At 47.4% G+C, this 18,851-nt stretch overlaps 2 protein-coding genes across 11 annotated transcripts in view; both read left to right on the top strand.

Moving 5' to 3' along the window:
- Nucleotides 1-11,896, top strand: part of exoc6 (exocyst complex component 6) — a 45,721-nt gene extending 33,825 nt beyond the window's left edge. For 5 of the 10 annotated variants that reach the window (XM_030339802.1, XM_030339801.1, XM_030339805.1 and 2 more), the window contains 5 exons: nt 503-644; nt 2,905-2,978; nt 6,008-6,120; nt 8,062-8,073; nt 8,658-11,896. In XM_030339802.1, coding sequence (XP_030195662.1) covers nt 503-644; nt 2,905-2,978; nt 6,008-6,120; nt 8,062-8,073; nt 8,658-8,790 — 474 coding nt within the window. In that variant the 3' untranslated portion in view covers nt 8,791-11,896. The remainder of the gene's footprint in view (nt 1-502; nt 645-2,904; nt 2,979-6,007; nt 6,121-8,061; nt 8,074-8,657) is intronic. The other 5 variants (XM_030339807.1, XM_030339803.1, XM_030339806.1 and 2 more) reach the window with 1 other exon arrangement.
- Nucleotides 11,897-14,709: 2,813 nt separating this feature from the next.
- Nucleotides 14,710-18,130, top strand: cyp26a1 (cytochrome P450, family 26, subfamily A, polypeptide 1). Its single transcript, XM_030340791.1, has 6 exons — nt 14,710-15,106; nt 15,351-15,575; nt 15,818-16,099; nt 16,434-16,589; nt 16,939-17,223; nt 17,464-18,130. The coding sequence occupies exons 1-6, from the start codon at nt 14,918-14,920 to the stop codon at nt 17,821-17,823; spliced, it is 1,497 nt and encodes a 498-aa protein (XP_030196651.1). The 5' UTR covers nt 14,710-14,917; the 3' UTR covers nt 17,824-18,130.
- The last annotated feature ends 721 nt before the right edge of the window (nt 18,131-18,851 follow it).

The raw sequence follows: 18,851 nt of genomic DNA, 5'->3' as shown, positions 1-18,851 counted from the left end.
TATTTTTTCTGAAATACTAAACAGACTTGCTTGTTTCTGATGTAATGTCGCCTGATACCGTATTTTCTGTGAATAAAGCAACATTGAACATTGAACATTTAAACAATTTGGTGACTTTTTCACACCAGCATTAGGGCAACAAGTCTTCGGGTTGTGGGCCAATATGTTTAAAAAGATACGATTTATACTACGGAGCACCTTATTAGAGGAAATTTGGAACATGCAACCCCATTTTACCGCGCCTGCATCTTGTAGATGTCGCTTTATTAAAAAAAAATACGGTATATTGAAACCTTTTGACTCATAAATTATAGTTTCCAGTGTAATTCAAAGGATAGGGATTGCTTCAAGTGAAAAAGTAAAATTCATAATCTGATTTTTTTTAATCTGAAGAAATTTCTGCTATCCGTGTTCCCGCTGCTGTGCTTCACCTGCCTGTTTCTAATCTCCCTGCTCCTTGTCCCTCCCTGCTCCCTGCTGCTTCCCCCCCCCCCCCCCCCAGGGTAAGGTGGCCCAGACCGCCTGCATGTCCGCCTGCAAGCACCTGTCCACCTCGCTGCTGCAGATGTTGATGGACAGCGAGCTGAAGCAGATCAGCATGGGTGCCGTCCAGCAGTTCAACCTGGACGTCATCCAGTGTGAACGTGAGTGCGTCTGCGCGTGGTGCATCTCCACGTCCACCGGGATGGAGGCACGAGTCAACATAGTGTGGCTAGGACTTGAACAGGATAAGAGAATGTAGGTGAATCTAATGCTGACTAGTGGTTCAAACTGAAGGCAGTTACCAATGGAGATCAACATAAAGCAACTTCCACCGAATGAATGACCCAGATGAACGAATGACCTTGCATTTAACTCAGCCAGGCCAGGATTGATTCAAAAGTTATATATATAAATAACTACTTTGTTCTGTTAAAAAAAAATAAAAAAAGTTTACTTGTATTTATTTTTAGAAAAAATGGCATGATGCAAAAAAGGCTGGTTTAAAATCCAATGTTTTTCTGGTCAGCCGAATTGTTGGTGAAGGTTGTCCTCTGCTCCGGCCTCAGGTGGCGTCCATTTGCTGCACGTCTCTCATTAGAACCAATGATGTGCACTCGCTTAAAACAGTATCTCAACATGGGTATGGGTTGTTACCATGGGGATTACAAACGCCTACTCTTCGGAGAAAATCCATTTTGATGTTGTAGTGCAACGGGGAAAAGGGGATTCACTTACACTTTAGGAAAGTCTGAACCTCAACCGTTTCTCTGTCTTCTATCTTTCCCTCTGACTCACCGGCTCTCTCACACACACACACACACACACACACACACACACACACACACACACACACACACACACACACACACACACACACACACACACACACACACACAAACACACAGGCCTGGTTTAAAGTGGTTCCATCTTATGTTTGACGTATTGCATGACACAACGTCGGCCAATGACTTCTGGGTGAACCTCTTCTGGTATGTGAAGAGCTGCTGTGACAGACAGACGGACCGACCGTCTCAAACTAATGTATCATCATGTTGGCCCACACAAGGAATACTCTGGGTGACTTCACTCTGGGGTTGTCATCATTCTTCTTTAAGAAGCAATGATGCAGCGTGGTTTACTGTGAAAAACATGTCATCTTTTCTCCGTTAGTTGCGGTCAAATATTTCAAAATAGAACTAAAGTATGTTTGGAGTTAACATTGCAAATGATCTGAGCTGCTGGTGATATAAAGAATGAGTCCTGATGACTCCAGCTAGTGCAGATGTTTGTCTCACCAGTCTGGGCCGGTTGAACAGATTTCACACAGGAAGGACACCGGGTCGTTGGTGATTATCCAACTCGTCCTTGTTAGCATGGTGGTGTTTGGGTTCAATAGAAGATCTATTGATGTTATCAAGATATCATCAAGATATCTACAAGCCTGAGAATGAGTGCTTCGTTAAAGACGGAGAGCTAGTTCACTACCATGAAAGGTGTAATATGATGAATGGATTCTCCTTACTAGACAGCCTCTGTTACAAGTGTATCCATCCTGAATACATAGCCTTCAGGACTTGGGGAAGCGACAGGTGCACTGCTGGCTGGCACTGCTGGCTAGCAGTGTTATCACTGCAAGCTTGCAGTTGTCAGCTTGTGTCTGTTAGCTTGTGGCAGGCTTTCAGCGAGGGCAAGCAGAGAACATGAAATGACATGTAGAAATGTTGAGCATACCACTGCTGAATAGTTGGCAGCGTCAATTCTTATGAAAAGCCAATTTTCCATTGTACGGCGTCTCAAGCAGAAAGATATGTCTCAATAGCAGGCATGTGGTTGGTGCATGTCTGTGAACGCCTCCTTGGTGATCCTCCCTGAAGCTCTCTGCAGGCAGGAGATACTGGTATGCGGGTGCACGTGTGTTCATGTGTAAGTGTGCTGGGTCAGCTGGAGTTCAATAGAGGGATGATTATCCCAAGGAAGCTTAGTCGGGTTTGTTTTAGCGTTCTGTGTGTAGGAACTTTAAAATTTTTACATCTTTGTACCCTAATATGTTGAAGCAGTAGTAACAGAATCATATAGATTGTAGTACTTTTTCCCTCATTTGCTTTATATATATTGAATAGTATATATAAAGAACAATTGATTTTCAGGAGAAACTTGCTCCATTTTTCTATTTTTCGTGTTCTGAATAAAAGGTTTGCTGATATTGTAACAAGTTCCAAATGGATAAGGGTACCTGTAATATTTCTAAAATGTATATTACAATCTAACTCAAACAGTTTTTGAATGGGAATTAAGTTTCATATGAATCCCTCCGCACTGCAGGGAAAATATGTTAGCAGCAGTAGCAGTAGCAGTAGTATATTGTCTTCCATGCTAATTGAACGTTTAGTAAAGGTGTGGTGTTTTGTGTTTGTTTTGCAGTGTTTGCGAGCTCGGAGCCGGTCCCTGGTTTCCAAGGAGACACTCTCCAACTGGCCTTTATTGACCTGAGACAGGTAATGGCTCCTTCTCATCTCTTATCAGCCATACTTTACGACATTTGGCTTGCTTTCAGGCAACATGACACCACGATCTCTTCATCTGGGTGTCCTGAATGTCATTGACTGCAGTACGTTTTGGTGTTGTCTCTTAAAGACGAGGTGTGTTCGGCTCCAGTCAGGTTATAATGATAAGCACTAATTTGAATCACATTCCCGGTTAAAACGTTGCTCTTTAAACCCCGTTTTAGGCCCTGTTCATCAAAAGTGCAATTGATGTTCTCTTACCACATACTCAAATCTTTTAGAGAGAATTTGAGCCTTCATTAAAGCTGGGGTCAGCCGTTTAGAGGAACCTCTCCTTCAGGCCTCCCTCTGTAGCCCCTCCCCCAGAACACATGACTAGCTCACTAGCTTTAGCTACAGGGCTGCTAGCCTTGTGGAAGACTCCAGTGATAGGTAACGAGTCTCCGCTGGCAGTCGGGTCGCTAGGTAGACAGACGGGTAGCTAGGTAGACAGACGAGTAGGCCATCAGATTGGTACAGGCCTGTTACACAGTCCTTCGACAGTCACGGATACCCGATGTTTCTGTTTTTGTCTTAGCATTTCATGTATGCATTGCTGTCGGAATATAAACAGAATCTCAACAAATATGACAACAAAAATGCTTCGAAAATATTTTACCTACCCCAGCTTTAAGAGAGCGTGTGAACTAGGCCTGACAATCAGTCCTGGCTCTCCCCCTCGTTCAATATCTCTTAACCCTCACCTTAGTTTTTAAACCCTCAACCTAGCCTCTAAACCCTCATCCTAGTCTCTACACCCTCACCCTAGACCGTAGACCCTAGGCCTGAGATTCAGTCCTGACTCTCCCACTCTCGTTCAGATCCCAAAACCCTCACTTGCACCTTTCCACCTTTCCCCTCTCCTTAACGTCTCCCTTCCCACTTGCCCTCCAGGACCTTCCAGAACGAATGGCTGCGGCTGCTATCTCCCCACTCACCTAACGTTACACACTCCTCTCCTTCTCTCCCCCGCTCCTTCTGAAGCGCGCACACACACACACACACACACACACACAAAGACACACACACACACACACACACACACACACACACACACACACACACACACACACACACACACACACACACACACACACACACAGAGAGACAGACACACACACAGCGTCCTGGTGGCTCAATGGTTAATGGCTGCTGCCTTGGTATGTGAAGTGTTGATGGGGACTTGAAGTTCTGTTGACCTGCTAAGCTGAGCCTGGGGTTTGGTTCTGTATCAACAAGTCCAGGTCACGTAGAGGTTGTTTCACTGTAATACGCCCACAGATCTGCATGAACATCATCTTTAAACAATTGTCAGACCTTAGTGAAAAACACTAATGCCGAAACGTGGTCCCCCATGGTTATTGGGGTTAGTAGGTGTGCATTCATTCGAGTGTGTGTCTGAACAAAATGGATCCCATGAAAGATAGAGCATTGTTAGTCCCACCAACACAGGATGTTTACAGGCTTCCTCTGGTGGGGCCGTAACATTCACCGGTTAATCTCGGCCTTGGGATAAATAAGGGGTCAGGAGAAATCAATAGGTGGGGGTTAGCCAGAGATCCCCCTAATGTGGGCCATACGAACTCTTTGGAGCTGGGGTTCCTTCACCTTAATGTGGTCATAAGTACTCTGTAGAGTTGAGGTTCCTTCACGTTAATGTGGCTAAAAGTACTCTGTAGAGCTGATGTACTTCACCTTAATCTGTGCCTTTACTACTCTGTAGAGCTGAGGTTCCTTCACCTTAATGTGGTCATAAGTACTCTGTAGAGTTGAGGTTCCTTCACCTTCATGTGGTCAGAAGTACTCTGTAGAGCTGAAGCTCCTTATTAGTTGGTTCACTGGGTTTATCAAATCAACCCTACTAAAGGAACTTCTGTACCATGATGCATTGTTCCTCTTCTCAACATAATGCATTCACATACAATTCCCATGAAGGGAGTTTGTTGGCCCTATCTTAACACATAGACATAGGAATCGCATCCCCTTTTTAATGGATGTTTAATATTCCTGAACTTGAGGTAGGAAAGATGTGAGTTCTAAAGAGAGAGAATTTGATAACCAACAACCAAGAGCATACAGCCTCCTCCCTTCATTTTTTCCACCATTGAGTTGATAACGGCATATGTGATTTATATTGACCAGCGCGATGGATTCCCGCAGCCACAGGGGAGAGATGCTCTGATTGGTCAGACCTGATTAGGGAGCGGTCTAAATCTAAATTGTCTCATCCAGAGGAGGGCATGCAGTCAATTCAAACAGAAATCCTCACAAAGTATTCACTCACTGATGTCAGATGGATGCTATGGCAACTAACCCTCAAATTATAGCTCCTCAATGTTCCCCACATGTTCCCGCCACTGTAGAATGTGTGTTGGAGTGTGTTGTGCGTTGGAGGGAGTGATCCACCAGGCGGAGCAGAGTGAACCTATGTCTAACCCCTGGTTGGTTCATATATGAAACGGATCTGTTATTGCCTGTGCTATTGGCCGTGTTCAGATCCCATTCCCCTCTCTGTTTCTCTGGCTCTCGCTGAGCCAGAATGTTTCCATGTGTGTTGGAGCCTCTCTGTTTGTTTTACTGTCTGTTTAGATCTGCCGTCTCCCATCTTTTATCCAATCTGTCACTCGGCCCCTGTCACAAAGGCTGCGAGCCTCTTTCATGGCGTGGAGATAACAGGACCCTGCATGCCCTGGAAGTCTCCCCCAGATTACATTCTAGGGGTCTAGACTCTAATCCTCCCTACGTTGGGTCGCGTCTCGCGCTCTCTCTGTTGATGGAGGGGGATTGGGTCCCAGCCCCCTTGGGCTACGGGCTGCCTGGTGCCAGCTCTAAGTGGAAGCCACGCCGCATTCTAGTCAGACCTACCTGCTGCATGGGAGAAACATGGACATTCATTGTGTGTGTGTGTGTGTGTGTGTGTGTGTGTGTGTGTGTGTGTGTGTGTGTGTGTGTGTGTGTGTGTGTGTGTGCGTGTGAGACAGCTCCTGGATCTGTTCATGGTGTGGGACTGGTCCACCTACCTGGCGGACTACGGGCAGCCCACCTCCAAGTACCTGAGGGTGAACCCCACCACGGCGCTGGCCCTGCTGGAGAAGTGAGTCCCCCCCCGCTTGACTGCTCCCACCACCGTGACTCAATCAACCCCGGCCGTCTCATTCCTGGTCTTTCATGGACACTGTTATATATAGGACCACCCTATACTTCTAGTATCAAGGATACTGATGCAATACATTACATTTCTCTGCTGTCAGCACATGAAAAGCCTGCCGGATTTCTGGGGAGTGCATGGGAATATATTGTAGGGTAACAGCACACATGTAGTTTAAATCAGCCCGTTGCTCCGAGAGGAACTCCAAAGATCTCCATGTAAAGGATGTCTGTCAGGGCTCCACCACAGCTTGGTGGAGCCTGCTGGCCTGATGAGAGCCTTTACATCTGCATTAATATGAAGGTCACTAGAGGGGTGTGGTGGAGGGGAGAGGGGCGGAGCCGACCCCCAAGCTCGCTCTCAAACAGGCTTGTGTGTGTAGCGGCGTAACAGGTTTTGTTTTAGTCCCAGACAATCAAACAGCGTTCTTCCAGATTGCCACTTTAAGACATTAAATAAACCAGATCAAATCGATAATATTGAGGAGTTGCACATTATTTAAAAACTTTTTCCTAAAGGGGCCCATACACCAGATGCAAAAGTTGCATTGAAACACACTGCGAAGACTACTGCCAACTACACAGTAGCGTGTACGTTCTGCGCTTGCCCGAGATGCAATAAGTCTCCCTAAAGGGGACATATCAGGAAAACAACACTTTTCCTGGGATTTGGGGTGTTGTTTTGGGTCTGTGGTGCTCCCACACGTATAGAAATTTGAAAAAAATCTGTACATGATTTTTTGAGTGAGATATGCATTTCTGAAAGTACCCCGCCTACAGTTACCAAACAAGCGAGTCAGTTTCGGCGCCCCCTCCTACGTAGGAAGGGGGCACATTTGAATATTACCTCCCACTTCCCCACCCCACTACAATCACAGCATAGCTACGATTTTGTGGACCAGCTGACGAGCAGCTCCCGCGGGGGAGAGCTAGGCGGCAGCCCGGCAGCTCAGCTCCAGGAGTACAATCCCTCTTCTCCGCCGGAGCTGCCGGGCAGCCGCCGAAGCTTCGCAGTCCGGAGGAGGAGACATGGAGGAGAAAGGGATTGTACTCCCGGAGCTGAGCTGCCGGACTGCCGCCAAAGCTTGGGCGCCGCCCCCTCGACTCAGGCAGCTCCGGCGGACGTTCTCCGGGAGCTGAACTGCCGCCGAAGTACCAGTGACGTCAGAGGCAGCCTTTATGATTCATAATATCATCCAAGGCGCACATATCTTTAGGGCGTGATATTTTATATAATATTATGGAAATACCTATATTATATAAGAATATTATTATTATTATTATATTATATTATATAGACATAGAGCTCCAGGAGTCTGCAAACGGCAACAATCACTTCTGCTCCATGCTGTTGTTCACTCTGACAGCTCATTGGTCAATGGGCAGCATCTAATTTGCATTAATTTTACAGACACCAGAACCAGCGCATTCTGAAGGGACTGAATTAGAGGGGAATTAGCTATTTCCAGCAACAGCTTGAAAAACATGTTTTCTGGAACTCATATACTATGTTAACTTGTTGGGAAAACACCATAATATGTCTCCTTTAACATCGAGTAGCGCTTGTCTTGTGGCGCTAGTCTGCCCCGCCCACCCACCTCGCTTTGCATGTTGAATCGGACTAGATACCGTCCGCGCGGTTCCAAAGCTTCCACCACACAGAAAAGATTAGTTCCCAAACTCATCCGAGCCTCATATGGCCAACAGTTGGACCAGTGTGTAGCAGCCTTAATACCAAAAGGCAGGCTCAAATCTTAAATCTTAGAAATGGCCCTATTGCAGCTAATTTGAATGTGTAGTTTGTCTTCTGGCTGTCCGGGCCACTGTTCCTTTCCTCACTTGTCGCTCTCCTTTCTCCTTCTCTGTGCTGCTATTGGCTGTCTCACAGAGTCTACAGGGGGTAGGGAGCTGCTCTTACTCTTACTATCCCCACCTTTCTAAATAGACCTGATCTTACTCTTACTCTCCCCACCTTTCTAGATAGACGTGATCTTACTCTTACTCTCCCCACCTTTCTAGATAGACTGGATCTTACTCTTACTGTCCCGAACTTTCTAGATAGTCCTCATCTTACTGTCCCCACCTTTCTAGATAGACCTCTCGATGTATGAACTATTCAAGACAGATCTTCATGTTTATGCTAGTAAAGTTGCCTTGCCTTGCCTAGTCAATAAGACAGATAATGCACGTATAAACTAGTCAATAAGACAGACAATACATGAATAAACTAGTCAATAAGACAGATAATACATTAATAAATTAGTCAATAAGACAGATACTACATGTATGCGGTATACCAGTTAATAAGACAGTTCATCATGTTTATGCTAGTCAATAAGACAGAGACTACATGTCTAAACTAGTCATAAGAAAGCTACTACATGTATAAACTACTCAAAAGACAGATACTACATGTGTAAACTAGTTAATAGGAAAGATCTTCATGTTCATGTCCATCAATATGTGCTCTTCTCTCCCCTTCAGGATGAAGGACACCAGTAAGAAGAACAATATCTTCTCCCAGTTCAGGAAGAACGACCGGGATAAGCAGAAGTTGATCGAGACAGTAGTGAAACAGCTCAGGAGCCTCATCAATGGCATGTCGCTGCACTCCTAGACACACGCACACACAAACTCACACGCACACGCACACTTCTAAATATACTGAAGGGCATGGCATTCTCAACCAAGGTCTCAGTCATTGCCAACAAAGGTTCAGATCTTTTTTTATTTGACACATGGAAGCAATAGTGTTCAGCCCTGTCCAGACCTGGCTGGGTCCAGAGGTCCCCAGAAGTTCTGGCATTGAATTGTGTCTCTTCATTCATCTTCAGCGACCAATTATGTGCTTGGCTTTGAGCTTCTCAAAGTCTGAAAATCCAAGCAAGTCGGGTAGAAAGGGCATCATGAATATGATCAATAGATTGCTGAGCTCCAAATGACCGGTGGAATTGTGATGGGTTTGTATGCCGGTGGACAGGTGTGTGACCACAGCAGAACAAACAGCAGCTTTGCTATAATATGAAACTAGTTCCACCACTCTCTAGCTTTGGACAGAGGTGGGAACTATTGACATATTAAAGTCAAACTCAATTTGGAACAAGGCATATCTAGGACGTAGGTGCAGATGACCACGCAAAGGATGGATTATTGGTCAACCGAACTTGATCTTGCGCTGGTGTGTCTCTGAGCACTTCCAGTTCACCTGACACACATTTCAATGCCAGAGTAGCCAGAGGCAGAGCTTGGTGGTAGAGACGGGCTATTCACCTGAAGTGCAAGCTGTTGTCCAGGGCAAGTGGGATTTTATTTATATTGAGACGCAACTCTTAATGCCTGTTAACTTATTCAATTTGTTCAGTTTGATATATTTAAAAAAAATGCTCCATCCATCCCCCCACGTGTCCCCGGTCCACATCTGTTGTTCTGTTGGTTACACTCCTCTGATGTCACAGAGGTGTAACCTATTTGTTCTGTGGTGGCCTCTTTCCTATTCCGCCTCTGGGGGTCCGGTCACATGGAGACCAATACACACACACACACACACAACACACAAAGTGGAATATCTAAAACAAAAGCTGCAGACTAACCCATGAGTCATGGCATTTCTGCATCACTCGCATACTGCCCCTTCAGTCGAACGCGACTGAATATGAAGTTTCAATGATATACACGCATACAAAGAACGTATATTACCTACTGTTAAAACAGATCACCAGTCAAATGTTCTGAATGTATTTTAACGACTAGGGTGGCTAAACGTGTTGGGCCCATGTTTCAGTGAAAGTGCAATGGTTCCAGGAGGTCTAAGTGAGGCTTGGTACAGCCGGCCCAGTCTACCTGAGTTAGGGGTCAGTCTACCTGGGTTAGAGGGTGTTGCACCCTTAACTCTGCCGAAATACATATTGAAACAAGACGCTTCCCAGTAGGAATAGGAAAATGGTCAGATTGTGTTTGATCAGGATGGATACTCATGATTTTGTATGCCATCCAAGTCTTCACAGAAGCAGCCATATTAGACCTGCCTCATTCTGTACTTTGGGTTATTGGTTGCCGCCATGCATCGGTGTGCAGTGGATGAATGATGACGTCCCCAAAGACTGATGTTCACGTGGAACAGCAAGATGTGTACTCAAAAAATACTATGTTTTTTTTCTTATCTCTCTCTCTCTCTCTCTCTCTCTCTCTCTCTCTCTCTCTGAGCTTCCACTTAAAGTGCAGTGTCAATCCTGTGTGGTCCTCCAGTACCGCTGCTCGGCAGTCTCTCTGGGGGCTTTGAGGCCTAAATTAACATTTTATTATTTAGTTTTCTGTGATACAAAGTGATATTTAATATGAAGCTTTTTCAGCGTTGTTCATTTTTTTATCAGATGAAAACTGGAAAGGAGGGACAGCCGTTGGCCCTGGCTCTGTTCATATGATGAGGTTAAAGCTCAGAGTACCAGACTGAGGTGGGCCGTTGCTCGGACAGGACCAGCAGGGACTTGTGTGTCAGGGCCCACGGGAATAACATTCACATTCTCACAAGAAAAGGTGAATGAGGATGAAGGATCCAGGATGTATAGGGAATCTCCCCTGGTGGGTTGCTCAGGGAAATATGAAAGTGAACATCAAGCAAGTATTGAACATGTAGATCAAGGAATTTTGTGGCACTGCATAAGTCATTTTAAATGCTTTTGTTTTATTTCCAGCATGTCACGCACATGGATATACATATATATATATACATATATATATATATATGTATATATATATACACACACATAATGTCTGAGAAAGAGATTTAAATTAAACAATGGTGTGTCCCAGCCACAGCACTCCAGAACTCCAAATTGCTTGTTTGTTCAACTTGTTCAAACCAGACAAACACAGAAGGCCCTCCTGATAGTCTGCGTCACGGTTCCACATTTCAACACTAAAAACACAACATTGTAACCCTACTTAAACCCCTCTACGTAAACCTCTAACACCCATAATCCTTTGCGCACCAGTGCCCCCACAGGTCGGGGCGACCCAATCACCTACTGGGGTTACAACAGCGCCCCCACTGGTCTGAGTGACCAAATTACCTAAAAACAAAAATCTGTTTTGTCAACTTATCATTTGAAATATGTTGTTCCCCTCTGGGAAATGTAAGCTTTAAGGTCTTCTCCTCTACATGTTCCCGCAGCACAGCAATAACTTATTGGTTAGATTGACCTGCAGGCTAGCAGGTTGTCATGCTAGCAGGTAACCTTAGCACCTATGAATGATTCCCGATGGAAAACTACATGAAAAATGTGATTAAGTGATTGTTTTTATTATGTCACATAACATATGTTGACGTTTTAATGTTTGTTTTGAGGTCTGTGCTTCAGCAGGCATTTTGCACTGTTTTTTAATTTAATTGTTTATTTTCTGTTGCCTTTCTGTTGCTTGTAATCGCCATTGTATATACTGCATCATTCGTACATTATTTGCATTTGAAATTGAATGAATCCTCAGAGTGAATATGTTGTATAAAGTCCTGGTTGATTGGGAGTTGGTGCTGAGGCAGAGCGGAGTGATCCCGTGGTGCATGGTTCAGTGAAGCTGGAGCCAATACTGTTTGACATGAAGTCCTGAAGAACTCATCTTGACCTGTAAACCAATTGTCATCCAAAATAAACATTTTATTGATGGGTTATTTGTTGCTTTCTTATTTGATGAAATGTAAATAAAGGTGGCTCTTTGCCTAAATGACAGCGATAGTTCTAATTTCAACCAGACACATTTAGGTCAACATTCATAGCTCTGTTTCTGTAAAGCTATGGTGCAACGTCCAGCCTTCAGACACATGCTTTATATGGTCAGTCTGATGACATTTTGAGATGCTCAATATTAGACGGAGGGGGGCTGACCTCGAGCTGAACCCCGTGACCCCCTCCCCTATTTGAGTTATTGCCTTGGGTCTTCTAAAAAAGGTGGATTAAATTGACTCACATCACCGACGTCCTGAAGCGAGGCGCCCTGTAGCTGACTTTTAGTCAGACCAATCAGAGGCCGAGGCGTCCTGAAACTGACTTCTAGTCGGACCAATCAGAGGCCGAAACGTCCCGCTGCCTGTAAAGGATGGTACAGGCTGTTCACAGATCCATTACGTCACTAATTAGACGGCATATGCACTGATTGTAACGCGCGCGTGGTAGTTGTGGCTTGGTTAAATGTTAATTGTCAAGTGTTCGAAGCATAATAATGAGATTATTCCATCATTTGACATATGGCTACTTCAACACAGATTTGACCGTGTCGTTCCATAGCTTTTAAACTCTGTATAACAGACGTGTGACAGAGACGCATTACCCCTATCTTCTCACTCTGTCTCTCTCTCTCTCGCTCCCCCGCTCTCTGTCTCTCTCTGTTATTTGATGAACAGTGAACTTGGCGAGACTGTGCGCACTGAGAGTTCACCAAGAAGTCAGGGTCCGCGTGTCCGCGGGTCACCAGCAGGTCAACATGCACGGAAGGGGGGGGGGGGGGTACGCACGGACGCGCGCTCAGGCGGCAACGGGCTTTTGTTGGACGTTCGCTTTCGTGGATTAAAACGCTGACTGTGCACGCTGAAGAACGTGTCCGCCAGCCGCCATCCTTCACGACCCCCCCGCATCTGTTCCAGGCCCCCGCAGGGTCGTACAATAAAACTTTGCGGCACCGCAAAGTTTTATTTCACACACACACACACACACACACACACACACACACACACACACACACACACACACACACACACACACACACACACACACACACACACACACACACGGAGCAAATCACAGGTGGCCATTTGGCTCGCATATGCGTCAGGGAGCATGTACGCATGCGTGTATCTGCACTACAGCGCTGTAGTCCAGGTACTGGCACGCATGCGTACATGCTCCCTGACGTGTTGGTCCGCATGTTATGGACCTTGTAGAGGAATCCGCCAGACGCGGGGCTGTAAACACCCCGCAATGATCCGCTACACTTGAACTTCCGCTCACCCCCCATCTCCCCCAACCCTGTCCTCTCACACCTTAACACCGGAATCCTGTTTCACACCGGAATCCTGTTTCACACGTGCACGTTGTTTCAATAAAGCCCCTCGTGAGTGCAGCGCGTGTACGCCAGATGTACGGCCGTTCACGTGAAGTATGGCCCAACATGCCTCAGTGCGCATGTCGGCCTGAGCCTTAAAGCTGGGTTCTTATCATCCATCTGTCCGTCCGTCCGTCCGTCTCGCCAGACAATGGGCCGTGCTGCGGCCCGCCTGCTCTGTGACCCTGGTAATGATAACTGGACGTCAGTCTCATGGGTTCACCCCGGCCGACAACACTGGGCCGCCGGGGTGAAACTCAGGGCACCCTCCGCTGCACGGGGGTGACACTGAAAGAGAGAGTGTGTGTGTGTGTGTGGGGGGGGGGGGGGGGGGGGGGGGGAGAGAAATCCATCCCTGTAATGTGTTCTTGTAAAAGCTGACCGATTGGCCCTCAGCCTTCCCTGTTGACGACGCAGAAACACGCACACGTCCTCCTGACGCCGCGGCGTAAAAACACGTTCACATGTAGAGGAGGGCGCGCGTCTGCAGCTCTGTGTTGTGGCCCGCGGGTAACCCTGTGTGTGTGTGTCTCTCTCTCTCTCTCTCTCTCTCTCTCTCTCTCTCTCTCTCTCTCTCTCTCTCTCTCTCTCTCTCTCTCTCTCTCTCTCTCTCTCTCTCTCTCTCTCTCTCTCTCTCTCTCTCTCTCTCTCTCTCTCTCTCTCTCTCTCTCTCTCTCTCTCTCTCTCTCTCTCTCTCTCTCTCTCTCTCTCTCTCTCTCTCTCTCTCTCTCTCTCTCTCTCTCTCTCTCTCTGGAGCAGCAAGATGTGTGCTCCAAAATACGTGGTGTATTTTATTATGCTCTCTCTCTCTCCCTGACTATTTATCCCACCATCTCGCTCTCTCCCCTCGTGACCCAGGGCTGAACCCTACACTAGAGAGGAGATACAATTTTATAGGTGAAGTAGACAGGTTGGCGTTGGGCGGGGTGTAGAGGACGTGTCCAAGGTGTAGAAGACGGGTCTAATGTCTAGAGGAGGTCTAGATTAGGTCTAGATCAGGCCTCTGCTATCAGGTGCGTTTCGGTCTACAGCGTCCAGCTAGAACTTAACACTCTGTATTCTCAGCATGCTGGTCGAACGGATTTAAAGTGTGTGTGTGTGTGTGTGGGGGGGGGGGGGGGGGGGGGGGCGGTTCCACCGCCCCGGAGCGCTGCTGGGGGGGAGCGGTACTTCAGATGTGGAGGCGCCGCGGGCGTCGCCGCTGCTCCTCCAGCGGCTCCCAAACCGCCGAGGACCCCAACAAAAGACCCTGGGATGGGGTCCTATTGTCCGGGGAGACTCATCACCTTTTCACAGTTCAATCCGCCGCGGACGGTCCGCGAGCAGCACCGGGAGGTGGAGGGGATTAAAGACGGCGGCCGAGCAAACAAACAAATGGTGCGCGAGGGTAGGCGAGCGGCCAGAGCGGGGGGGCGGGGCCAAGTCACACCCACAATTAAAGATGAACTTTGTGTGAACTAATTGATCTGCTGCGGCGGCGTTGAGGAGGTAGCAGGCTGCCGACGGGCAGCAGGGATCCTATAAAGCCGCGCGCCGACATCCTCCGCATTCAGAAGCGAACCCGCGTCCTGGAGTCTGCAGCAGCCGAGAGCAGAACTAGAACTAGAACCAGACGCAGCCAGTTGTTCCAGAAGGGATTCAATCACCACAACATGGCTCTAAGTACGCTGCTGGCCACCGTGCTGTGCACCATCGTGCTGCCCGTGCTGCTGTTCCTGGTGGCCGTGAAGCTGTGGGAGGTGTACCTTATCCGGGGCCGGGACCCGAGCTGTCCTAGACCGTTGCCCCCCGGCTCCATGGGGCTGCCCTTCCTCGGGGAGACCCTGCAGCTGCTGCTCCAGGTAAACACGGACACATGTCTGCGGGACTCCACTGTATTTAGACACTGCATTTCAACCGTTCATTTAAATGTTGCAATGCACTTATGCAGGTCGGTCTCTATGCATGCATGCATGCATGCACATTTGTATGACGTTATTATAGCGATGGGATATTCCTCACGAATTGACAGTGGCATTGCCATTTGAACACGCAGCCGTGTTTTGTTATTCGGGGGCTGACGTGTGGATGTTTCGATCTGTGCAGAGGAGGAAGTTCCTGCGGATGAAGCGGCAGAAGTACGGCTACATCTACCGCACGCACCTCTTCGGCAGTCCGACGGTGCGCGTCACCGGGGCGGACAACGTGCGGCAGATCCTGCTGGGGGAGCACCGGCTGGTGGCGGCGCAGTGGCCCGCCTCGGTGCGCACCATCCTGGGCTCCGACACCCTCTCCAACGTACACGGCGCGCAGCACAAGTCCAAGAAGAAGGTAGGACCTACACCTGTGTGGTCCGGGGAGGGTTCACCTGTCCTCACGGGTCGTTTAGTGGAAGTGTTACCAATATATCTGATAACTTCTTAGATGTATGCAATGGCCAATTGTACCAACAAAAAACATGCAAGAATAGACATCTAGGAATAATTGATCAAGCGATAATGCCCTTTGACCTTTTGATACGATTTCGGCTGTTCCGTCGAATATAAACTAACGAATGCGCGGACGTATTGCAGGCCATCATGCGGGCATTTTCCCGGGACGCCCTGGAGCAGTACGTGCCGGTGATCCAGGAGGAGGTGCGTGCCGCCGTGCGGGACTGGCTGCAGCGGGACCCGTGCGTGCTGGTCTACCCCGAGATGAAGCGCCTCATGTTCCGCATCGCCATGCGAATCCTGCTGGGCTTCGACCCGGAGCAGATCCGCACGGATGAGCAGCAGCTGGTCGAGGCCTTCGAGGAGATGATCAAGAACCTGTTCTCGCTGCCAATCGACGTCCCGTTCAGCGGCCTGTACCGGGTATGTGGATCCGTTAGACTGCAAGTTGATAAGTTGATTAATGTATATGACACGGGTCTCAAATCAATTAAATGGATTATTTCACATTTACATTCGTTTTTTGGTAATCTACTTTGTATCTATCGTATTTCTTATAATTCAGTTGGTAGACCAAATAACTCTATGATGTCAATGTGATTAATGTGTTTCTTAAACCACACCTTGTGTGGACCACTGTTTAGAACCAGGTTATTTTTCCATTATGGTGTTATGCCGCTGGTGTCTCCCTGCACATCCATCTGCTGCTCATCTGAGAGTGTGTGTGCTAAGCTCTCCTCTCCCCTCTGTGCTGCAGGGCTTGAAGGCCAGGAACTTCATCCACTCCAAGATCGAGGAGAACATCAGGAAGAAACTCGAGGAGGACTCTGAGGGGCTGGGCTGTAAACACCGAGACGCCCTACAGCAGCTCATCGACAGCAGCAAGAACAACGCAGAGCCCTTCAGCATGCAGGTAGGCCTACAGAGCACCAGGCCTACAGAGCCCTCCCTTCGGATGAGGCACGACTCACACAAGAGACCTAGAATGCGCCATTCCATCAGAGCAGGACTTATTGAAACATGTGTTAATGTTTAGACAATATTGCTTAAACTTGACTACTTTTTTTTCTAAAAGTTTGTCTTTGAATACATCTGAAATGGTAAATGCCTTACTATTTCGGTTATCTTAGTAGAAGAGCTCCTCTGACCTTTCCTCTGAATGCATCCAGCCCGTATCTCTGTGCTCAAGCACCCTGAGGTGCTCGAGGGCCCCTCTGCCACGGCGTTGTGTCTTACGGTGTGTCCCTTGTGTCTCCTCCCAGGCCATCAAGGAGTCCGCCACGGAGCTCTTGTTCGGGGGCCACGAGACCACGGCCAGCACGGCCACCTCCCTGGTCATGTTCCTGGGCCTCCACACGGAGGTTGTGGAGCGCCTGAGGCAGGAGCTGGTGGGCCTGCAGGAGGAGCGCGGGGTGGACCTGCAGAACCTCACCATGGAGACCCTGGACCAGCTCCAGTACACGGGCTGCGTCATCAAGGAGACCCTCAGGATCAACCCCCCCGTCCCCGGGGGCTTCCGCGTGGCCCTGAAGACCTTTGAGCTCAACGTAAGCCCCAGACCCCCACTCAGAGAACGTTCTGGAATCTGTTATCATCCAGATATGATCTATATACTCATATATTATGCATGTATGTATGTTTTTATGAGATTAGGAAAACTAATGTGATAAGACAGGGAAATAGAAAGTCAGGTGATCTTTAAAAAGGTGAAATAAATAAGCAGTCGTGACTATCAGTTTGTGTTTTGTACCGTGAATATGAACAACATGGCTTCCTTCTGATCACAGGGCTACCAGATTCCCAAGGGCTGGAACGTCATCTACAGCATCTGTGACACGCACGACGTGGCCGAGATCCCCAACAAGGAGGACTTCCAGCCGGAGCGCTTCATGGCCACGCCCTCAGGGGAGGCCGGCTCCTCCTCCTCCTCCTCCTCCTCCCGCTTCCAGTACATCCCCTTCGGGGGGGGGTCCCGGATGTGCGTGGGGAAGGAGTTTGCCAAGGTGCTGCTGAAGATCTTCCTGGTGGAAGTGGTGACTCAGTGCAATTGGACCCTTCTTAACGGACCGCCCACCATGAAGACCGCCCCTACAGTGTACCCCGTAGATCACCTCCCCACCAAGTTCTCCCCCTACGTCCCCAACTAGTCCTCCTACTACACAGAGAGCCACCTTGTACATATGTTTTCATACTAAGAGATTTAACAGTGGGAAAGAGTATATAGAGTAGTTTTTCTAAAATGTTGAGCCACAAAGTCTGTAATTACACTTTTAATACTGACTGCATTGCTGCTTGTTTTTGGCCTATTGTACAGATGAAAGGTTGTAGATGAAATGTATATAACTATATTTTTGTGTGTGTGTGTGTGTGTGTGTGTGTGTGTGTGTGTGTGTGTGTGTGTGTGTGTGTGTGTGTGTGTGTGTGTGTGTGTGTGTGTGTGTGTGTGTGTGTGTGTGTGGACAAAAGGCACTGACGTGAAACACTTTGAAATGGGTTGTAACCAGCCTTGGTTGTAACTCTGGCTCGGATGTACATTTGTATGTAGAAACAGTTTATATAGCGTTTTTTGTATCACCCCTCAACCTATTTAAATGACATATGTATTACTGTTTGGACTTATTTAATAAAAGTTTTGTTGCTGAGAAACCATTCATTTTGTCTATGAAACAAGCACACGCAGACAAGAACACACAACAAAGCAGTCCATGAACACCCAGCTTCACAGTGTGTAGAGTGATAGAGCCTTAAGGTCGGGGGAGAGGAACCATCTAATAGCCGGCCTACACAGGGCTGAGGGAGATCCTCACTGAGGTAAAGACAAACTAAACATCTGTAACTCAGCATGTTCACTCCATTGTCTCCTCAATGCCTTCAATATTTAGGTCCCTCTTTTCTAAGAACCACAAACTTCACTTTGGCCCTGGTAATGGCTAATGATACTGGAGAATTATAATTAGCTAGCTAGAAACATTTTAATGCTTGTCTTTAAAAAAAAAAAATTATTCATGCTAATTAAAGTACCATAAAGTCATCTAGACCATCAAGGTAAATGTGGAATTTAGACCATGTTTTGTCTTCACAATGTGAATTTACTGGGATTAGAGATGCATTATGCATGATTGATGATCTAAATGTAAATGATTGTTGTATGAAATCACACTTCGTCCAGAGTAGT

The sequence above is a fragment of the Gadus morhua genome, chromosome 18 (assembly GCF_902167405.1).
Source record: "Gadus morhua chromosome 18, gadMor3.0, whole genome shotgun sequence".
Lineage (NCBI taxonomy): Eukaryota > Metazoa > Chordata > Actinopteri > Gadiformes > Gadidae > Gadus > Gadus morhua.
The sequence above is the reverse complement of the archived record's forward strand: the minus strand, read 5'-3'. Positions and strand labels throughout refer to the sequence as shown.